The sequence below is a fragment of the Pseudonaja textilis genome, chromosome 2 (assembly GCF_049901715.1).
Source record: "Pseudonaja textilis isolate UNSWEBS1 chromosome 2, rPseTex1.2, whole genome shotgun sequence".
NCBI lineage: Eukaryota > Metazoa > Chordata > Lepidosauria > Squamata > Elapidae > Pseudonaja > Pseudonaja textilis.
In genome coordinates, this window is record NC_141991.1 from 129,802,826 (window position 1) to 129,826,890 (window position 24,065).

At 38.9% G+C, this 24,065-nt stretch overlaps 1 protein-coding gene across 1 annotated transcript; it reads right to left on the reverse strand.

The window, feature by feature from the left end:
- Positions 1–10,413: 10,413 nt before the first annotated feature.
- LOC113445511 (keratin, type II cytoskeletal 5-like) lies at positions 10,414–23,201 on the reverse strand. Its single transcript, XM_026714723.2, has 9 exons — positions 22,776–23,201; positions 20,848–21,062; positions 19,395–19,455; positions 18,072–18,167; positions 16,615–16,779; positions 13,747–13,872; positions 12,615–12,835; positions 10,565–10,593; positions 10,414–10,457 (listed from the first exon to the last, which is right to left on the reverse strand). Exons 1-9 carry the CDS (start codon positions 23,199–23,201, stop codon positions 10,414–10,416), a joined length of 1,383 nt encoding a protein of 460 aa, XP_026570508.2.
- Positions 23,202–24,065: the final 864 nt, after the last annotated feature.

Sequence of the window (24,065 nt, forward strand, 5' to 3'; positions counted from 1 at the left end):
AGCTAATCCTGCAAATTACTTTTTTAAAAATTCAGGATAATAGGTGTAATGTGGTAGATTTGGGAGAGCTGTCATACTAGCATGCGAACACTGTAACATTTGATAATCCCTTTGATTTAAGATCAAAGAGATTCTTTGAGATTTCTCTAAGCAGATCATCATTAATTTTCACCATCATCCATAATTTTCCTTAGTTCTGGTACCTTGGAGATGAATGAATCATCAAAGCATAGCACTGTTCTACAGATAGTCCACACTTACCCAACTGTTATGGTGGTAGAAAAAATAGCTTTACAATTGACTCTAACATTGATAACTATCTCAGCATCCCACAGACCTGTGACCATCATTCATGAGCTTTGCAAATGACTTGCAACAAACAAGGTTAAATAGAAAAGGTGGAGGTTAGATCATAACCCACAGTCACATGATGTTTCACTCAACCAAATGGGGAATAAGGTCATAAGACTATTGTAGTCATTTGATTTTTCACTTGGTTACCATGGCACTTAACAATGTAGTGGTTGATCCCAGTTGTGATTGCTAAGCAAATATACCTGTATTTTATTAGCATAGTAGGGAGCAGCTGACCCTTTCAATCACAAGCCAGAGAGGGTGTCACATGACCCCTGAGAGCCAATAAAGGAAAAGAAGAGGGTTCTATGAGATGTTGGGTGGGATGCGTTTTGAAGTCCTTTGTGCAAGTTGGATGGAGTCCTGGAGGGAGGAGGTCATCTCAGGCTGAAATGGGACAACTCACCATAACAAACTCGCTGCAGGACAACTTGCTGTGGGACAATTCAACAATTCAATTTAATTATTTAAAATAAATTAAAAATTATTTTAATTTTTGTCATTCACATTTTGATTTCTCCCTCCTTTGGCATTCTTTATTTAATGATTCTATTCAACATTTTTTTTGACATTAGTGTAACTCTTGTCCTGTAGCAAGTTGTCCTGTGGTGAGCTGTCCATGGCAAGTTGGTAGTGGCAGATTGGCTGTGATGAATTGACTGTGGAGAGTTGGCTATGCAAGTTGGTTGCGGTCAGTTGCCGCTAGACCCTCTCAGGCAAGGTTGAAAATGGAGTTACTTAGCTATAGTTATACCAATAAAGGTGAGTATTTGTAGCTCAGGATTGAAATGAGGGGTTCCTTGGTCCTCTCTAAGCCTGCTTGCTTTCTTGCAGACATTTCATTACCCAAACTAAGTAACTTCATCAGTGCTCATGCAGCACGTCTTCAAGAAAACAAGCAGGCTCAGAGAGCATCATGGAACTCCTCATTAGCTATAGCTGGATTTGCATTATGTAATTTAAACTCTGTCTTGTATGCATGAAACCTTGTTTTCTTTCGGCACATTTAATATGATTGTTTTTTGCTTAAATCCTGCTGTTAACCAACTACCTCTTTATTACTTGCTTCAGCTTGACTGGGCTGTTGACTCCCCAACGTTTTTGTTTAGTTTTCCCTTCCTGTAATTTAGCCAGAACCAGGTGGGGTGAGGATTACAGTTTTTGGTTCCCCAGAGGGCTGGTGGAGAAGGGAGAAAGTGATTCACAATAAAGGTGTTAACGAGAGGATTTAATTTTCCAGTCACTCCTAGCAGTGGGTTACCGCAAAATTAAAGTAACTCAGAAAGATGCCTTTTCCCCTTATTATAGTTAGATTTTCCTCTGTATGCTTCAGTCAGCTCAGCTTCAGGGTTGACATAGAATTAAGTCCTGCAAGATTCCATACATTGCATTTCATCTCCCAATTTAATGCTCACCCACCCAGCTGCAATACCCCTGTGAAGTATGTGAGGTTGAAAAAGTGTACTCGCTGTCAGTGACCCTATGAGCCCCTGTCACTGAGGTTGAATTTGAACCTGGTTCTTGTGCCTTAGTCCCCTCTCCATACTGCCTCTTAAAGGACTCAGCTATTTGTTAATTAGTTAGTTATTTTTATTTAGTTATTTATTATTTAAGTTATTTTTTTACAAATAACTCAAGGCAGCAAAGATATCCAACATATATTCCTCCTCCTATTTTCCCCACAACAACAACCCTGGGCAGTGAGTTAAGCTGAGAATGGTCACCCAGCTGGCTTTCATGGCTAAGGAAGGACTTGAACTCATGGTCTCCTGCTTTTTAGCCTGGTGCCTTAACCACTAAACCATACTGGCTTCAGATGTCATGTATGGACACATGACATTTGAAGACCACACCTGAAACCACCTCCAGCTCGTTCCTCAAAAGCCCTCATTTCAAAATGGCAAGAAAGTCTTAAAATAGCCCTGCCACGAGACTGAAAAATCTCAGGATTTTCAGTCCTTTTCCATGTGCAATTGGGGGAGGGGAAGCAACCAGGATAGATCCATTGGTTCAGTTCTTTTAGGAGCCACATGTGTCATTGTGTGTGTGTGTGTGTGTGTGCGTATGCACACATGTGTACACAATTCTCATTGCATAGTTGCAGCCATGACTTTTTGATAAGGTCTATGCTCAGTTTGTACTTAGTTGAGTCAAATTGGCATGTTGAATGCAGTTGAATTCCCTGTGGGCACAACTTCCAAGTAGTCTTCAGGGAGGGGTCAAAAAAGTAAAAAATGGCAGCCACAATGTGATTCAAGGCCTACTCTCTTTTTGCATGCAGGGTTTTTATCACACAGTTGCAGTCACTGCCTTAACAGATGGTACTTCTGGAAAAAAAATCATTTTTGATTGCAAGGTTGTGGATGCCATCTTGTTTTTATTTTTATTTTTACCCATTCTCTGCAGTCTGTGTAGTTTGGCAAAAGTTCTCCTTTACTTTTAGAGGCTAACTAGACCAGGGGTCTTCAACCTTGGCAACTTTATGACTTGTGGACTTCAACTCCCAGAATTTCAGCCAGCATGTAGACTTCAACTCCCAGAATTCCTCAGCCAGCATGCGCTAGCTGAGGAATTCTGGGAGTTGATGTCCACAAGTCATAAAGTTGCCAAGGTAGGAGACCCCCTGAATTAGACAACCCTGTGACCTATTGGGTCATCTTTGGAGAGAAAGGCAGGACAGTCAGATGTGACAAGAATGCATGTTAAATTTTAGGTTGATCATATTATTTTTACTTCAATGCTAGACAGTCCTATGATCATCTAAGAAAAATATATATGGGCAATAGAAAAAATATTTGTATTGGCAAACAAATTTCAATTATAAATCAATATTTATCAAAAGTGATAGAAAAACCATGGGAGGGGCAGAAAACAGTGGAAGCTTGGTGACTTTTGACTCCCTGCCAGCTTCCTCATCGACTTTACTTGTGGGAAGACGGCAGGGAACATCAGAAATCACAATCCTATGTGTGCAGGGATGCTGCAACAGCCACAACTTTCTGAGTAAAACTGAACATTGTGGAGATTTCATCACCACAGAAGAAATGGATCCCAGGTTTGTTTGTTTTTAAGCCATTTTAAGTTTGTGGAATTTAGGTACCTTGATTCAAAAATTGTTGCAGTATAATGCACCATTTGGGCTAATTCGAGAGTACAAGCAGGCAAACAGATAAACTCAATGAGAATTATAGAGGGTAGGTAGTTAGGTAGGTAGAGATAGAGAAATAGAAATGTATAGTTATAGATATATAGATGATACAGAGATGGAGATAGATATATAGAGATAGATATATAAATATAGATATATGTATATATCTATATCTATATCTAAATCTAATCTGTATCTGTATTTATCTATCTATCTATCTATCTATCTATCTATCTATCTATCTATCTATCTATTTATCTATCTATCTGTCTATCTATCTATAGATACCATAGAGATATAAATAGATGTATATATATCTGTATCTATAAATAGATACAGATATATAGATATAGCTACCATAGATATATAGATATAGATAGATAGATGTATCTATATGTCTGTATCTATAAATAGGTACAGATATATAGATATAGCTACCATAGATATATAGATGTAGATAGATATATTCCCATAAAAAAACAAGATGGAAAAACGCAGTCAAAATGTCTCTCTCTCAGGATCTCCTGCCAGCATCATCAGTTCTTAAAAACTAAGACCAGGTAAAATGTCATATTATACTATCAAAGATTTTATAGTTGACAATGAAATGAAACAATTTCATTGATGGAGAGGAGAGACATTTGTGTGAATTTGTGTGAATTTCAGAGAGATTTGATGTTTGAGATTTGATCCACATTAAAGATTTGAAATTTGATCCACATTAAAGCAGAGGGTTTTTTTGTTTTTGTTTTTATTTTATTTTTACATAGCAAAAAAAGGCTTATCAGTTGCAATAACTTTATATCCTCTTCGGTGTCTCTTTTGTCCCAGGCTGAAGGTAGTTTCTTCTTTGCATGCCAGATTACCAGGGAAACGATGTTAGCAGCGTATCTCACCAATGATGACCAGTGATAGCAAGCTTTTCAAAGAATGTATTTAGTTCTAAGAAACGCTACGTAAATTCTTGCTTCACTGTTTATAGTTATCACCTTTATTGGGGAGTAATGTTGCAATCTATGCATTGTCACTGAATGATCTATCTAGAATGGTGGGCAAAAAGCACAAACAGTGAAAAATGCTGAAAGTTGACCTCATTCTGATGATAGAAAGCAAGGCTAAGTGTACAAATGTTGTTTTGCACCAGTGCCATGTTTAAAATGCACTTTTAGTACAGAAACAAATTATCTTAAGGGCATTTTGAAAAATGTGCCAGCATTATTTCATTAAACTTTTGGCACTGGCAACCATCATCATTCAGGAAGTGTGCTAAACTAGGAAGTGGATGAAAGAGTAAAATATTGTTTTTCGTTGCTTTCATGACTCATTTACTAAAAAAGAAACCGCCAGCTATAATACTCCCAAAGAGCTTACTTACTTAAATGTTTATTTTGCGAAATTACTTGTTTAAAACTTGGGATGCAGCAAAGGTGTATCTGTGGAGAGTCACAAAGACTCAAAATGCATTAGCACCTTTTGCTTCATCTTTCAAACTCTGAGTCTGAAAAAAAAAAACTTCATTTGAAATCAAAGGATAATAGCTGAGATATGGCAGATGCAATTGAATGGATAATAATAATCAACGTGTTATTATAATTTGCCTTTTATCCTATAAGCACCACCCAATTTCTAACAATCCAAAATAAAGTATGAGCAATCAAAAACTGATTAAAAATTATGATTATTAATGGTAAAGTGAATGGTGTTTTTGACATAAAATGCTGTGTGTATTTGTATATGCACCACTCTCCTTCCCCTTACAGTTTTCTTAATGTACCAATTTTTATGACCTACTGTTGAACCAAGAAATACTTTAATATTTATGCTATGAATTAAATGCCCATTTGTTTTTAACCTTTTTCCTACTGTAGCATGTGGACTATTCTGATAACATGGATTATTTGAGGATCTAATTATTTCACCATTATTAATCAGATCAAATCGAGTAAAACACACTATAAGCAACTGAGATTGCAACTACTGGTTGAGGGAGCAGAGAGATGTTTAATAGCTCCCAACAGTCCAATTTGTTCAAATTAGACACCTAGCTGGTTAGATAAAACCCTTTCCATAATCTCAGTATATAAGTTTATTTAACCAAGGCATGAGGTTTATTGTTTACCATACACAGTGAACATATTGTGGCAGTTTGATAAATTTAAGAATATGAAACAACTTTGTTTTTCAAGTTAATGTGCGCTTTAGATAACTCTATAGGTATTATCTGTAGAACATCCTAGGATATTTAGTTGTACTTGGTTACAAGTTCCAAAATGTTTTAGTTCAAGACAGCTCTTAAACTATATAGCTAGTATATTAATTTGAAAACTTAACGTAAGTGGATTCTCCATGCCCTTACTATGACTAAAAAACTGACATTGCAACATTGAAAAGATAAATGCATGGATTTATTTTTCACTCAATGAATTGAAACTTGATTACATTTACCACCTATTAGCAGATTGCCTGTAGATAGAAGATTTTGTGTGGAAAGAATTAAGAAATATGGAAATAATTGATACAAAACACAGTTGATGAAAGAAAAAATAACATACAGAAATGTATGTAAGAGAAGAACTTAAAAGAAGAACTTAGAACTTAATATATATAATTGAATAATATTTACAATAGATAAGTATATGGAATTATCTGTGAATTGCTATAATGATATACTTTGTGCCTTTCTTTTTCTTTTCACACTTAAAGCACATTTAATACATAGTTTTTGTATGTATAGTGGAATCTCGGGTCGTAAACACTCCTGTTCGTGACCAGATTGGGTGGTGAACAAAAAATCCACCTGATTTTTGAATCTGGTCATGATTCAAAAATAGGGTGGCGAAAATTGGCATGGAAAGATTCCCTTTCCGCACCGATTTCCCTTTCGACACCATTTTGTTTGGCTGCACGCATGCGCAGTCAGTCATGCTTCCAGACACAACCAAATCAAGTCGCGAACTGAGTCTGGGAATGGATTATGGTTGCGACCCACAGCTTCACATTATAATAAATTTGCATTATAATTATCTTTGTGTTTTCTTTCTTTTTGTTATTTTTTAAAAGCAATAAATATAAGTAAAACAAGCAAAGTGTTCTAAAAAAAGTATCACTCTTGCTGTCTCCTGACACTGCACAGAATGTACAGATTAAAGGCTTTTATTTCATGTTAAGGTTGTTTGTGTGAAATACAGAGGTAAAAATAAGGGGTGTGGATTGTGGAAAAATCTGGAGGATGGCCATGATTCCTCCTAGAGCAGGGGTGTCAAACTCACATCGTCATGGTAGTATCACATGACATATTGGGAATTTTTTCCCCTTTGCTAAACTGGGTGTGGGCATGGCCAGCACGTGACGCGTCCAGCTCATGGGCTGGGAGTTTGACAGCCCTGCCCTAGAGGGACAAAACGAGGTCAGGTTTCTCCTAGGAGGCCAACATCAGGGGTGGGATTCTACCAGTTCGCACCTATTCGCTAGAACCGGTTGTTAACATTCTAAGCAGTTTGGAGAACTGGTTGTTAGAAGAAATTACTAATCCTGTAAGGAAGGCAGGAAGGAAACATTCTGGTGTTGCTTACAGAAACTGCCTCTCCATTAACTCTTATTACATTCTTGGCATGACTAGACTTCCTGTCTCAGGAACTTCTCTGGAGTTATTTTCCCCTCCTTTGCTGGTACTTTGCTTGTGTGGAGTGACCATTCAAAGTTACAATGGCACTGAAAAAAGTGACTTATGACTGTTTTTTACACTTACAACTATTGCAGCATCCTCACAGTCACGAGAGGCCAGGCGAGGTGATGTGTGCCTCAATGAAATTGAGTTGGCCACACCCAGCCAATAACATGACCATCAAGCCATGTCCACCCAACCACATGACCACCAAGCCACGCCCACCAACTAAGCCACGCCCATAGAACTGGTTAAAAAATTTGAATCTCACCCCTGGCCAACATATACAGGGAAATTTGCCAGTATTTCAAGTACAATAAGCCACCAGTTAAGATGGAGATGGGAAATCTATAGCACTTCTTAGTTTGCTTTATTATAATCCCCAATCTGCATGGTTAATTCTGAAAGGCAGTGGGAATCGGGAACTAGCAACATCTGGAAGATCACAGGATCAATATTCCTGACTTACTGTAATGCTTGCAAATTTATACCTTATTTAATTGGCCTTTATAAAAAACACATTTTTTTTTCCAAATCAATGGAATGTTAAAAATAAATTATGCTAAAGAACTTTGCCATTCTGTCCATCAGCAGACAATTCTGCTTCCCAAAACAATTGAGATAGGTCAAGAAGCCAGCAAAAGAAATGTCAGGTTTGAAAATAGTCAGATCAGGTTAAAGATTCCAGAGGGGGAAAAATCCAGAAAAAATTCTCCCAGTACCGTACATTCCTATGAGAAAGGACAGAGCTACTATAAAAGCATTGGAAAGATTTAGAGAAGCTATGGCCTGCAGCCTTTCTTTTCTTTCATTGAAAAAAAATATGAATCTATTTAATTCTGACAGTATTCTTAACTTTCTTATATGACTCTGTTCTAATTAACCTGCATATTCATCATTCAGTGCGATGAGTCCTGATGTTATCTATTAAATCTTATGTAGAAAAGAAAATCCTGTGATGGCAGTCCCCACCCCAATTTGTTTTTCTAGTTAATGAAGATTCTAGTTAATTTCATTCATTCAAAGGTAGCCAGAAATATGTTACTTTTACCATTGGTGATTAAGCAGTGTGTATGCAACAGAAGAGCTCACTGCGCCAATTTATGCTTGACCACAATGTGGTTTGTAATGCAAGTTGTTTAGCTACCTGAATAAGCATATCCAAGATACTGGGTTATTACAAATGCCAGCTAGTTTATATGAATGTGGACTTTGATGCATTCTCCATTTTTAGAAATATATCCTCTTTTCCCCAAGATTAAAATAATTAAGATTAAGACATGCTGCCTGGGCTCGTGCTGCAATTATCTTTGTTTCTCCCTGCTATAGTGACATTTCTAGCTGAATATACGGTAGAAAACAAAATTTATTTACAACCATACAAGTTGTACAAGTGGAACTTTTTTTTGTTTTTGGGGGCGAATTAAGGTGCATAAGTGTAGAAATTGAATGGAGATACAGAAGTATGGGCTTATTAAGTATGGGCTTATTAAGTGCCTGCTATATCACTGGATCTCTTTCCAAAAAGAGGAAGTGGTCATCTGCCATCTGTGTTCTGTCTACTTATACAAAGCAAAATCTAGGTGGTGATCCATGAACCTGTTGGGATTAGCAGGAAGTCACAGTTGTGGCCTTTCTCTGCCATAGATTTAATAATTAAAGTAAGTTCTACCAACTCCCAAATGAATTGGCATTCTGTAATAGTAGCACAAACAATAGCTATAAGGCACTGTAATTCCATGCTGAGCAAGCAGGGGTTTGCCTAATTTAAATATTCTCTCTCTCTCTCTCCCTCTCTCTCTCTCTCTCTCTCTCTCTCTCTCTCTCTCTCTCTCCCCCTCCCTCCCTCCCTCTCACACACATTAAAACACTAGGCTTTATAGAAGAAGGGGAGAAATGGGGAGAAATGAAAAACTTCTTCACCTGACCTATTTTATATTATTGCTGATCCAAAAGGACCATTATCATAATGGCAACTGAGCATGAGAAAAATGCAGTGATGAATTAGCTAATTTGTTCTTTGCCATTCATCAATTCCAACCAAGAGGACCAAGTGTGTGTGGGGGTGGGGGTGGTGGGGAGATCATTTTAACCCATACAAATGATGAATACCACCCAGAAATAATAACAAGCAATGGGTTTGTTTCAAGAAAATAGCTTGGTCTGAACAACTTGAGTCTCTAGAAGTCCAACATTTATATGAATCCTGGCATTGCACAACAGGGGATGGAGCTGGCTTCTTTCTATTGACCCATCTCTGTCCATTATTGAAGCAGGTCACAATATTACCCCAGAAGACTGCTCTGTATTGGTGAATATTAAGATAGAACCCATTAACTTTAGAAAGAGTAATTTAAATTTGATAGTTTTGAGCTAACCACAGGTTTCTGTGTTTGTCACTGTTGCCACTCATAAAGAGGAACCCAAGCCTTACAATCAGCAGAGGAGACAAGATTAACAGAATAACAGAAGAATTGAATGGGATGTTGGAAGTCTTCTAATCCAACCCCTTGTAGACCCTACACCCAACCCCCTGTAGAAAGCCAGGCAAATGGCTGTCCAATCACTTCTTAAAATAACCACCAGTGATGAAGCACCCACAACTTCTGAAGGCAAGCCATTCCACTGATTAATCGTTCTTACTGTCAGGAATTTTTTTCCTTAGTTCTAAGTTGGATCTCTCAGTAATAAGTTTCCATCTGTTACTTCCTGTTCTGCCTTCAGGTGCTTGGGAGGATATGTTGATTCCCCCACTCTTCTTTGTGACAGCCCTTTAAATATTAGAAGACTGCTATCATGTCAGTCCATAATTCTTCTCCTCACTAAACTAGACATCCCCAGTTCCTGAAGCTGTTCTTCATATACTTTAGCCTCCAGTCCCCTAATCAACTTTGTTGCTCTTCTCTGCACTTTTCTTAGACCTAGAGTCTCAATAGCCTTTTTTTGTATTATGGTGAACAAAACTGGATGCAGCTGAAAGGGATACTTGAGCCTGAAAGGTGACTAAGCTCTTTGTTGTTACAATAAATGGTGGCTTACCATGACATTCAAATAAAACCACTGTCTCACAGAAATCAATTTATGGTGAAGCCCCAGTTCCTTTTTGTATTAATCTGCATAGCTACCCAGGTTCCACAAATTATCTAGCAGTCTGCTGATTAGATGCAACTTCTTCACTGGAGTTTCATATGGGCAGCAATTCCATATAGATTCCATATAGGCATTCAATGATAGGTGTTGCTTCATTCTAATGATTCTTGTTGTGGTGTGGAAAAATAGCATTTGTGACTTCTGTAAAAGAATTACATTGGGTGATTCTTATGACATTTCCTGGAACTTATACTGAACAAAATTAAATGTTCAGAAAAAAAGATTAGAAGAAAGTTCAGATTCCTTACCCATCCTCACAGTTCCTCCTCTGCATATTCTGTTAAAACAAAGAGGAGAGGGGAAAAAAGGAAGGAAAAGACAGATGTTTTTTAAATTGCATAGCCTTGGTTGCTCTGAGATTTAAAGATCTGTATAATACAGATATGCATTTTTCAGATTAGTTTTGGAATTTCTACCAACAAGGAAATTCTTTAATAATTGAACACACAATTATTACACGCAAGAGTTGCAAAGATGGTTTGGAACAAAGAGCAAATGTCACATATCTGAACAATAAACAAAACTCTTGACTTCCACATATGACCTGAAACTACAACCATTGGCCGTTTTGGTTAGGTAAGCAGATAATTCTACTCCAGCTTCATCCAGAGGGCAACACTTTGAGGGGCAGCAGCTTTATATGAAGGAGAGTAGTCACACTACCTTTAGCTAGAACTGCACTAGTCCACGCTAGTCCTTACATTTCACATCATCCCACTGAACCTGTCACACAAAACCATCCAAGTTTAGCAAAGGAAGATCCTTTTTAAAAAAATCCAAACCCAATTGGAAGTTCTGCTCCAACTGCCCCCCACCACCACACACACCAGAGTAAAGCAAACTCTTTTACCAACACACACAAGCTTTCCTGTAATGTTCCCCAATGTTTTTTTCATTGAAATTTCATCCCCAGTAACTACATCCCCAGGCTACTTCTGCTGAGTGCCAGCTGCCTGCAATTTGGCAGTTCAAATCTGACCAGGCTCAAGGTTGACTCAGCCTTCCATCCTTCTGAGGTGGGTAAAATGAAGACCCAAATTGTTGGGGGGCAATATGCTGACTCTGTAAATCCCACTTTGAAAGGGCTGTAAAGCACTGTGAAGCGGTATATAAGTCTAAGTGCTATTGCTATTATCGTTATTATTATTACCAGGCAAGGATGAAGGCAATGACTAGCTGAAGATCACATAACTGGCTGAAAGTTAAGGCCAGGGTTAGGACAAAAACCTAAAATCTAGGAACACACATGCTGGATTGGATCAAAGACTCATATAAACCAGGGTCCTGCTTGCACCAGAGCCAACCAAGTCCCTCTTGAATACTCAGGAGCAAAATAGAAGCCCAGATGAAGATTCTATCTGTTCCCTAGTAGCTCTCAAACCCATGCAGCTTCTGATCCTGCAGGTATCTTTGATTTGTACCTGTTAAATAGTATTTTACATAAATATTGTAACTGTCCTGGGTATTGACTGATTATTATCTCATCTTTATTATTTTATAAATTACTCAAGGTGGTGAACATGGCTAACACTCCTTCCTCCTCCCCTTTTCTCACAATATCAACCCTGTCAGGTGGTTTGGGCTGAGAGAGAGAGGGACTGACCCAAAGTCACCTTGCTGCCTTTCATGCTAAGGCAGGACTAGAACTCACACTCTCCTGGTTTCTAGGCCAGCTTCTTCACCACTACACCAAGCTATTCTTTTGGTCTTCAATGAACAAGTCAACCTGGCTTATTAGCTTAAGAGCGAAAGAATAGTTTAACACAAGAAAACTAAGGATGACTTAAGCCTTTCTCACTTATTAAGTGAGATGAAAACAACCTGACAGGAACTGAGGCCCTCCTCTTCCAATATATTGTCTGGTTATATTTGTGCAATGACTGTTGCAAGTGGGGAGATATTGATACTTCCTCCTATTTCAGCTATCTGAATAAACAGAAACATTATCAGGCCTAAAGTGCTGAACATATTTTATGATGAAAAATGGCCTTCTGATTGTCACTCAGCCATGTCACTGAGGCAACTAAAAGCCACTCATCATTTAGTGATTGTGGCACAACAACAGTTGGGTAGAAACCTGTTGCATTGCATGACAAGCTCCATCCATTTGGACATGTGCGTGAAGTCAAGGTAAAAGAAGCAGGCTTTGTTTGACAACGGCACATTGCTATTTTGTCGGATTGAAATCATTTAAACCCTCCCACTCCCCCACAAATATGGTGGCTGCTGCCACCTGAGCACAGTGCAGTAGTAAATAAAGCAATCCAGCCTATTTTGAGATTCTATTTGAAGTGTCACCTGTTCTCTTCTCCTTCCAGCATTGTGTTGTATGTTGCAATCTCAATATCCAGGGCCAATTTGGTATTCATGAGGTCCTGGTAATCTCGTAAGATGACAGCCAATTGATCCTTGGAATTCTGTATGCGGTTCTGAAGCTCTGTTTGTTTTTTTTGGGCATCTTTTAGTGCACAGTCTCCTTTATGTTCAATATCCCCAATGGCTATTTGAAAAGCAGCCGTCTGCAAAAATGAAACAAAAAGAATTCCATCTTCTATTCACAAAACTGCAAAAATTGCTTTATAGTCTGTACTCCTACAACCTTATTTTCAGTTTATTCTTAAGCCTCCTTTTTATATCCTTTAAGATCTGACTGTCCCTCTATCTCTGTCTCTCTCTGTCTCTGTCTCTCTGTCTGTCTCTGTCTCTCTGTCTGTCTCTCTCACTCATTCTCTCTCTCTCTCTCTCTCTCTCTCTCTCTCACACACACACACACACACACACACACACACAAACCACTATTGTACCTGGCAGCAATAACAACAATGAGCCCCATTCCTCATGGCTGGCTGGGTTCTGGTAGGGATCATGTGGAATATTAGGGAAGAGCAAAAATCTGATTGCTTGGTGTATGCATGATAGAAGCAACTGGATTTTTTTCTCCAACCCAGATTAAAATCTAATCCACGGAAGAACACTTTTTTTGTGGAAAATAGATATCTTTGCTGGTGCAACAAAAAAGCGAGTTCATCCTTTGTGTTTTTAATTGTACCTATCAAATATTTACAACTCTCCTTTTTATGACTAAATTCTGTCTTTGTAAACTGCCAAATATAACTCCCACTTATACCTTTCATCGTGCCTTAATAAGGATCGTTGTGAATAGTTGTTGACTAGCATCTACTACCCACCTCAATTTGAGATAGTTCTTGAGCCCCATATTATTGGCGCTTAACCCTATGGAAGCAAAAAGAAAAAAACAACCCTCCCATCTTATATATTGTAAGACCAATATGTTTAAATTTTATTTAGAAGAAGAAGAAGAAGAAGAAGAAGAAGAAGAAGAAGAAGAAGAAGAAGAAGAAGAAGAAGAAGAAGAAGAAGAAGAAGAAGAAGAAGAAGACGCCTCTGGAAATGAAAAGGATTTTCTGACCTTTTTCTTCTCAGCATCTACTTTGCTTTGCATCAAATGGATGAGCCGGTTCAACTCAGTAATTTCATTACTGTTTTTTTGAAGGCTTTCATGGCACTGGCATTTTTTGTTCTGAAGATCCTCAATCTAATAGCCAGAGAAAAGAGAGAAGAGCAATGGAACCATGATCAAGAAAGGTTAGTAGTGCTCTGGTTCAACTTCAGCCTTTTCAAAGAGGAGACCATGGTTTGAGCAAAGGTTCCGTTGGGAACTAACAGCTCCATCCTCACCAGGGGTGGGATTCATTTTTTTTAAACTACCGGTTCTGTGAGCATGGCAGGGGAAGGATATTGTAAAATCTTCAGTCAGAGGAGGGATTTGACAGTTCTCCAAACTACTCAAAATTTCCGCTACAGGTTCTCCAAAACTGGTCAGAACCTTCTGAATACCACCTCTGATCTTCTCCTATAAACAGTCTTGAATCATCTGCCACTGTACAATTATCCAATTATTCATATTTCATCTGAGGGATATTAGCTGAGTCACAAGGTTGCAAAGTGGCAGTTTTCTGAGATCTTTAAGAGAGTATCACAGAATGCTTACAGCAAAAAGAGGATTTATTCAAAATAAGCTACAAGAGCTAATCATTACACGATCCCTTCCTTTCACTGATACAGGTAGTGTCAGCTTTGGAAGCCATATTAGTACCAGACGCTTCCACACATATTAGTACCAGACGCTTCCACACTGCCACATTCTTGAGCCTGGGAAAATGAGAGGGGGGAGTTTCTCGGAGTGTATGTGGTTAGACATAATAGCATTCTTCTTCAAAGTCAAGGTCATGTTATTTCTGCACCTGGTTGAGAGGACATCTCAAGTTGGGACGGATGGTGATTGGGGCAGGTGATGCAATGAGGGGGGCAGGGTGTGGATTTGTAATTTTTTACTTATTGCAAGGAAACCCGGAACTTTCAGATTCAGGATTTCCCAGATGTTCCAGTTTACTACTCTAATAAAAAGGACTTTGGAAAGGATGTCTGTCTCGGAGTTATTTGTTTGGAGTGGAGGTTTTCTGGAACGCTTACAGGTAGTCCTTGACTTACCAGCCCAATTGAGTCCAACATTTTTACTGTTAAGTGAAACATTTGTTCAGTGAGTGTTGCCCCACTTAAATGACCTTTCCTGCCACAGTTAAGTGAATCATTGCAGTTGATAAGTGAGTAACCCAGGTGTTAAGAGAATCTTGGCTTCCTCATTGACTTTGCTGGTCAAAAGGTTGCAAAAGGGGATCGCATGACCTGGCAACCGTCGTAAGTATGAACCAGTTGCCAAGCACCTGAATTTTGATCACATGATCATGGGGATGTTTACAAAGGTCATAACTGTGAAAAATGGTCACGTCACTTTTTTCAATGCCATTGTAACTTTGAACAGTCACTAAGTGAACTGTTATAAGTCGAGGACTACCTGCATATCCAAATACAGACAGTTCAGAATTGCCTTCTATAGTTTCTCCAACACCAACACCCGACACTTGTAATAGGTACTTCTTAAGAAATGACCTTCTCAAAGCTATTCTAAGGGATCTCCAACCTTGGCAACTTTAAGACTTGTGAACTTCAACTCCCAGAGAACTCTGGGAAACTCCCAGAGAACTCTGGGAAACTCCCAGAGAACTCTGGGAATTGAAGTTCACAAGTCTTAAAGTTGCCAGGGTTGGAGATCCCTGTTCTAAACAATACACCCGAAATAAAAAAAAAAGTTGGGGATGAGGGTGGTGATGAAATTTGGGTGTGTTTATTTGCTTAATTTCTTGCTGGGTAGAATCTAATCCACTTTGATCCAGTGGTTGAGGCACCAGGCTATAAACCAGGAGGCTATGATTTCTAGTCTCTCTTTAGTCATGAAAGCCAGACGGATGATCTTTGGGCCAGTCACTTTCTCTCTCAGCCCAATCTACCTCACAAAATTGTTGTGGTGGTGGTAAAAATAGGAGGAAAGAGTATTTATAAAAAATAATAAAGGTGGGATAAAAAAGAAAACTCCTAATAGTAAAACTGAAGTTCATTTGGTTCTACTATTTAAAATCATTTCTTGCACTTATATCCTTTAATTCCAGGCTGCAAACATTTAGCTCCAAATGCTGAGTCTTGTAGTTTGTAAATAAAAAAACAAACAAATAAACATTGCATATATAATAGCTGCCTTCTCCACCATGGCATCTTTGTATACAGGGTGAGGAATAAGAGTTGGGTTGGGAAAGCTAAACCGCCAGCCTAGTAATGATCTAGCAAATAATGTAATAAGCCATAAAATAAACATCACAATGTCTGCAGTATTAAGCTGGACTGACACCACATATGAAAATGAAGTAAATCTATTTCACACCTCTATGACTACTACTGCTGATATTTACAGGAATAGCAATGGCTCACTGATTGAGGAAAAGATTAGTGAAAAGATATGAAAATTGTTTCATCATACCCACCGATTTTGATATTTTACTGGGCCACTTTATGTTATTGTGATTTTACCATTCTTATAATTACCTAACAGATTGAATAATACATTTGATTGACTTAGAATTAATCAATCTTTGGCTTTACATGAGAGGTCCATGTGTCTTTTGGTGTGGACAGCTGCCATCATTGCCAAGAATAGAATAGCATTATTTAAATTAATAGATAGACAGTATTGTGTTGATTGGGAGAAAAGGCTGACAGCACATCCTTAGTGATATGAAATCTACAAGCTAAGAGTCAGTTAACAAGAAGATGTAAATCAGAAACCAGGACATGATACATTCCAGTTTTCTTTATTTTCTGGTTACCTAGATGAACACTAAAAAACTGGAAGAGTCAACCACCCCTCCATACCTCAGATACATACCTGGTTTTTATAAAAAAGGTTTGCTTCTTCCTTGCTTCTTTGGGCAATGCTCTGATACCAAGTATCAATGTTCTTGATGAGGATGTCCATGTCCAAACCTCTGCTGTTGTCCATACTGAGCACCACAGCTGTGTCAGAGGGATAGCAATGCAATATAGCACGTTCCTGGAAGTGCACAGAACCTGCTTTAGATCATAACTCAGAGCAATGGAAATGACATTATGGATCTGTCTAGAAGCTTAATGGACCAAACTTAATTGCAGGTCTAATTTCTGAGCGATTGATGGCATCAATGCATCATTTTAATGAAGATCACTGTTGGCATACACCTGATGTCAAGCTTGTCTTTCTTTTATGTCACAAATGAACTCATCAACCCTTCTAAGCTCAATTCGCAAAACATTTCATAATTTTTAAAATTACATAGTAAACTCAAGACAGTGAATATACTTAATACTTTTGCTTTCCACATACCCACTACTTTTGCTTTCCCCCCACAACAACCCTGTGAAATGGGCTGAGAAAGAAGGACTGACCCAAAGTCTCCCAGCTGGCTTTCATGCCTAAGGGAGACTTAGAGTCCACCATCTCCTGGTTTCATTTGACCACTACACCAGACTGCCTTGATAAAAATCATATAAATTATACAAAGCAGCCAAAAGGAAGCTTGTTGCTAACTGGATCTCTCTGCCCTTTCTGTGTCCCCAGCATGGAGAAAATGGAGGAGGGTGGCAATCTAAAAGAAAGTGTCTATTCAAAAAGACTGATCTGTATGTGAAATCCCTTCATAAAATAATGGCAGTAAGCTGGGTGGATGGATGGATGGATGGATGGATGAGAAGGAGGGTGGATGGATGGATGGGAGGGAGGGAGGGAGCAGGGTTGAGAGTCTACTGGTTCAGACAGGTTAGAGCGAACTGGTAGTTCCGGTGAGCATTTGGCCCCGCCTACCCACTCCTGCTCTTTCCTTATCCTTAAGTCCTGGTTTTTTTTTTTAGCACAGCTGATTTGCGGGGCAGAGTGGTTTGCTATGCATCAGCTGTTTTACTCACGGGGGATGCAGCAAAAGGTAAGTAATTGAGTCGAAAATGGGCATTTTAAAATGTAGAACATGCACGCAAAGCACGCACTCACCAAAACCGTTGTTATGCCGATTGAATGGCACCACTGGGAGGGAGGGATATAATTTAGTAATTTAGGGACAAAGTAGGAGGGGGAAAGAATATTAGATATGTTCACTGCCTTAAGTTATTTATATAAAAAATAATAAAGGTAAGATATCAATAAAGTAAATAAATATTCGGCATTTCAAAAGTCCTTAGGTTATGGGTCTAATCATTGCTGATTTCAACAATAGCTGTCCAGTAAATATGTCCTAGCTATCAGTGATATGGAATGAAAATTTTGGTAGTAATGCCTAAGAGTTTTTTCTCACATTGCAATTTGAGGATACAAACCTCCATAAAGAAATATTTCAGGAACTCTTTATTCTCCATCAACAACTCCCGCTTCAATTCCAGTTCCTTCTGTTGTTTAAATTCATCATCTACTTGCTGAAGGGAAGGAAAAGACACTGATAAAAATATATGTAACTTCAAAATCAGTGAGAATATAGCAGCAATGAGAAATTTGATTCCAATCTTGGGAAAGATTTACAAGAAATTGGATTCTGAATCTTAATATTACAAAACCTTTTTCAAAGTTTTCAGAAGTGGGTTGGGCAAGATAAATGTGATAAAATGTATTTTGCTGCAGTGGTAGATTCCTGCACTTGACAGCCAGTAGAACAAGATAATCTTCAAAGACTCTTATACTCCTTATATTCTGTGATTCTATTATAACTTGCATTTTGAATTCAGTGTGACTGTGTTTTGTACTTGCTTCCATAATTACACACTGGTCTTATTCACTTGTTATGCCTGCACGGAGGCCTGTTTTTTAAGTTTAGAATAAATGAGGTAGAAGCACATTCTCCTGTTAGGCATGTGCAGAACCCCACATCCATAATAATGCATCCTTGTGCATAAGAACCTGATATACACAGTAGCAGGCAACCAAATAATGGCTTTTATAGAGAATGACATTCACAATAGTAGCCTCTGTCTTCGGAAGAGCTTTCCCCTGAGGTTATAGGTGTCCCCACCTCAATGACATTTTATTAAATGGTAAAAATAGTCTTCTTCAAAAGAGCCCTGCCATCTACCTGAAACAACAACAGTGTTTGTTTGATTAGCAGTATTTGTTGGTTGTAATGGTTTCGTCTTAGGAATACGCTAAAGCAGTTTCGCCTGACTGTAATCTGTCTAGAATGGTGAGAGAGCATCCATAAATCAATTAAGGGAGAGGCTTTTTTTCTCTCTCTGTCTTTTTGAAAGCCAAGGTCCCTGCACCCATGGGGTCTATAGACTGTTCTGTGTTTTAATCTATGGACATGGCCAGAGTCAGCCATTCTCTGCATGTTTGGTATGAACATGCAGACAAAACCCCTTAGGAATGAACAGAGTGATCGGTTGGTGTTTCTAATATTGGGATTTTAGCTGGTGGAATTCTCAGCCAGATCTATGGAATTAATCAGGAAGATGGATTCAGTGGGTACTGTACCCTTAAAACAATATGGAATGGCAATCAAAAGAAGTGATGATGTAAGTGGATTTATCTCTACTGCGAGAATTAAATAATTATGGACAAGTCCCCTATTTATTCCTCTATTTGTACTAACATACGTGGGGGTTTTTTATTTAAAAAATATATATATTGGGCCAATCACTTGATTTACTCACCTGTTTGAGCAGGACAAACTCCTTCTCTAGGTGTTCTTTTCTGTTGTTCTCCTCTTTATATCTTTCAAGGATATCAAAAAGCAAAAGCAGAGAAGAAAAGAAATCAGTTTAGTAATAAATAATAACAACGTGTTTATTATTTATTTATTGAATAATCACGCACACATACAATTTATTCACAAATGTTAAATTCGTTTGGCTTACATTCTGCCTTTCTATTAGAAATTCAAGACACTATACATTCCCCACTTCCTCTAATTTTCCCCTAACAACAACCCTGTAAAGTAGCTTGAACAACTGGCCCCTATGTCACATTTCCCTTCTTAAGGGCAGCTTTCAGCTTGGGTTATTTCAGTCCTAGTTCAACACTTCAACCAATGTGCTCCACATTCTGCAATACAATACAGTGCTAGGGATTCCCTTTCAGACAGTTGTTAAAGTTGTTCGATATGAAGCGGTGAAACAATAAATCTGCACAATTATAGTTTCTATTCTCCCAATACTGTGTTTGAGCCTACAGGGACCTAGACACAGCGTCTGACTGCAATTCTTTAAATATACAGGATCAAATATATGGCTGCCTTAAAGAACAGGATCATTTAGTCAGTTCAGTTAGTTCTCAACTTACAATATTCATTCAGGGACTGTTCAAAGATACAATGGCATTAAGAAAAAGTGATTTACAATCTGTCCTTGCACTTACAACCATCACAGCATCCCCATGGTTGGGTGCTTGGCAACCTGTATGTATTTGTGACAGTTTCAGCATACAGAGGTCATGTGCAGAGGTGGGTATTCAGCAGGTTCTGACCAGTTCTGGAGAACCAGTAGCAGAAATTTTGAGTAGTTTGGAGCATTGGCAAATCCCACCTCTGACTGGAGATTTTACAGTCTCCTTCCCCTGCCACGCCCACCAAGCCACGCCCACAGAACCGGTAGTAAAAAATTTTTGAATCCCACCACTGGTCATGTGATCATCATTTTGGGACTTTCCCAGCTGACTTCTAACAAGCAAAATCAATCAGGGAAGCCGGATTTGTTTACCGACTGCACTCATTGACTTAATAATTGCAGTGATTTACTTAACAACTGTGGCAAAAGAAAAGTCACAAAAACAGGCACAATTCTATTATCAACTGCCTTGCTTAGCAATAAAACTCTGGTCCCAATTTTGGTTGTAAATTGAGGACTACTTCTGCTTAAAATCATTTGAGGAGGATGCCCAACCCTAGTTGAAGGCAACTTTGCAATCTCTCAAAACTGTCCCTCATTTTTTTTTTAATCATTAGCTATTGCTCAGAGGAAAGAAGAAAGAGAAGCAATATCTGGCAGTCATGTTCTACAACTCTCTCTTTTGGGCAAAGAGTTTTCACTGGAATAAGGTTCCTTCAGCATCCATTCACTGAAAAGAATAACCACAATAGATGATCAACCTTCTTATGAGGCAGCTTACTTGTTTTGGTACTCTGCAATCAGCTCCTGCATTAATTCCTGCTGGTTTTCCAACTTATTCTTTTCATTGAATACATAATCAATTTTTTTTCTCAAGTTAGCGATGTAGTTTTCAAAAAGAGCGCTCAGGTCTTTCTTAACCTTTGGCATCTTTTGGGTTTGCAGCAGTTCCCACTTGGTTGCCAGTATCCTGTTTCTTTGCTCCAGGCTTCTGACCTAAAATGCAGAGAGAATAAAACTTGGTGCATTGCTGATCAATTCCTGAGGCTTTGAGAAGCAAACTAGTAATACAATGTTTTAGAGTTTTGGCTAGGAAAGGGTTGCCTTTAACTTACTAGGCTCACCCGTCCTCTCAGATTTCCAAATTCAACATGCTAAATTCTTTTAACCTAATGTAATGTCAGCCTTACCAGGCAGACTAGACAAAGAACCATGGCAAAATGAGCTAATTCTACTTTATTGTAAGGCTGCATCATAACAAAAACTTACAAGCCTGAAAGTAGCCAGAGATCTTAGGGAGGCCTCTGAGCCTGTTGTTCTGCTCATTATGGTATTCTATTCTCTCTCTAACTTGACATCCTCTAGACACTCTTCACTCAATGTCTCAAGATCATTCCCACATATCATTATATCAGCCCTCATTTCCTCTGCACTAAAGAAAGCCCTCGTATATCTCTCCCAAAGCCTTCTAGGCAGGCAAAAGGCATTGGAAAAGAATGGGGATTTCAGAAATAGAAGGAGCTTCCTCAACACCACCTGTCAAGCAGATATTGGACAAATGTCTGTCAATTCTCAGTCATCCAGATCATGGTTGCCCCAAAAGTGCTTTTTCAAGAGGCAACTGGACTTTCTGGTTTTTCTTTGAAGACATTTCGCTTCTCACCCAAGAAGCTTCTTCCGCTCTGACTGGATGGTGGGGAATGGAGGGATTTATATTCCTTGCAGACAGCTGGTCATTTGCATTTTTTTAGCAAGTCATTGAGGCCACCTGGAGGTTTATCTGTGTCATCAGGGTCACATGGGTAGTGCAAATAGGTGTGGAGCCTTCTTGGAACTGTTGAAAAAGCACCTTTAGAAATTGGACATGTGGACATTGAGCCCAGCCTCCACCATTTTAGGGTCATACTTAATACAGTTGTGACTTCCCAAAGGAAGACCCTCTCATATGTTGGAGGCCTTCTCTCCCCTAAGATTGAATGAGCCAAAAATGGTCCTTCTGTCCTCTAAAGTTCAGGAACAAAGATTTTTTATCTTTCCATATGGGGAAAATAATTGTGCCTCTTACAGTACATTTCCTCGGGCTATTCCTTCTTTTTTTTCCTGTTATGAATTATAGGTGTAAGCAACTGACATCAAACAGGGCTACCAGATCAGGGCTACAAAAGTCTGAATCGGAAGCTTCCACAAAGGCATTGAAAAGTAGCTGAGAGTTCAATCAAGACCATTCAGTGGAAAAATGTGACACAATTAATTCTCTTCCACTTCACAGTACTGCCAAAAAGCTGAGGACTTCTTTGTTAAAGGCACTCTCCTTTATCTTCACAGCTCCTCTATGAGATACATCGGGCTAAAGACAGTGAAACTCAAATCAGTTTAAACTCATGCAGCTCGACTCAGCTCAGTTCAAGAAACAATTCAAATTTCTCTTCTTTGTTCAGTTGAATTGAATGTTGTTGTGTGTCTCTACTCTAACACTGTATTCTTATGTAGATTAATTCTTATTAATTCTTATTCTTATGTAGATTAATCTGCTCTGTATAATAAGCAGTACAATACTGTACAATACTCAAAACCTCCTGGAGTGAGATAACAAAGCTAAGGTGACATTTATGGTTCTTGCCTCCAATCCCTGAATATTCAGCCATGTGTGCAGTTCCTTCTGCCTAAAATCAAAACTGGAGGGAGGCAGGAAGAGAAGAATTAACTCACCTTGTCAATGAAGCTAGCAAACCGTGTGTTCAGGTCTTTCATTTGATCCTTTTCATGGACTTTGACTTGATGATCATGTGGATCAACTCCCAGGTACAGAGGTTCTAAGAGGAGCTTGTTAATACTAATCTCCAATAACCCCTCATTTCTATAGCCTGGATTGTAGATAGATGCCAGAAAGTTGTGATCCATGAAACTTTCCATATCCAGATTACTACCTCTAAAGTTTTTCGGCTGGTGGCCCATGTAACAGGAGATCCTGTGATTTCTCCCAAAGTTATGGAAACTTTTGCTGCTGTTGCTTCTTTGGAAGGAGCAGTTGGCTGAGAGATGTTGCATCCCATTGATCTGGATCTCATCCTTAGAGCCAATGGTGGAGATTGAAGATCTTCGGCGGTTTTCAGGAGGAAAGGGCTGTTGGTCCATTGTGTCAGAAGAGTGCTTGGAGGAAAATGGGAGCCACACGAGGAGAACAGTGAATGAAGGAAGTCCTTTCATGCAAGTCTTGAAGCAACTCCTTATATGCAGAAGGAGAGACTTGATGTCAGTATTAATTTGGGGGTATTACTGGGTCTGCCTAGCCTGGCAGCAAAATCTTGAACCCAGAGGCTATTGTAGGAAGTAAACAAAAAAGGCTGGGAAGAATAAAAATGCTCAGGAAAGCACTTCATTTAGAAGGGTTGCCAGTCAAGATTTGCCTTATAATTGCTTCTCTTTTATTAGTATTTTCAAGGTAACTGAAAGATCTCATGGTCAAAGCATTTTTGGAATGTGAAGCATTTTTTCTTTCTTTCTTACACTGTGTATTCCAAACCAATGGTTAGGCTTTCTTTCCTGAGAGTGCCCTTAGTTTGGATGCACAGAGATCATTCCATGTCCCTGCTATACAGTAAATAAATTGATAGCAATATAAAGGTACTCCTTGATTTATGACCACACTGGGGCCAGAATTTTGGTCCTAAGTCAAGACACCCACACAACTCAACCATCACCCGTAATATGATGATGTAACCACAGGATAAAGGCAGCACAATGTTTTACAATGACCAGGAATGCTTTATGGTCTTTAAAGCAGTAGTCGTCAACCAGTGGGCCAGGGACAACTGGTGATCCACAAGAAAATTTTGGTGCTCTGCAGAGAAATGTTCCCCCCAAAGCACTCCCCCCAAAGCAATTAATCCAGGCTATGTGGGAACACAAGGGTGCACTGCCCACTTGGTCCTCCAACCTGCTGGCCCCACCCTTTGGCCGAGCGCAAACCTTACCTTGAGTAGAGCCATGAGAGCTGGA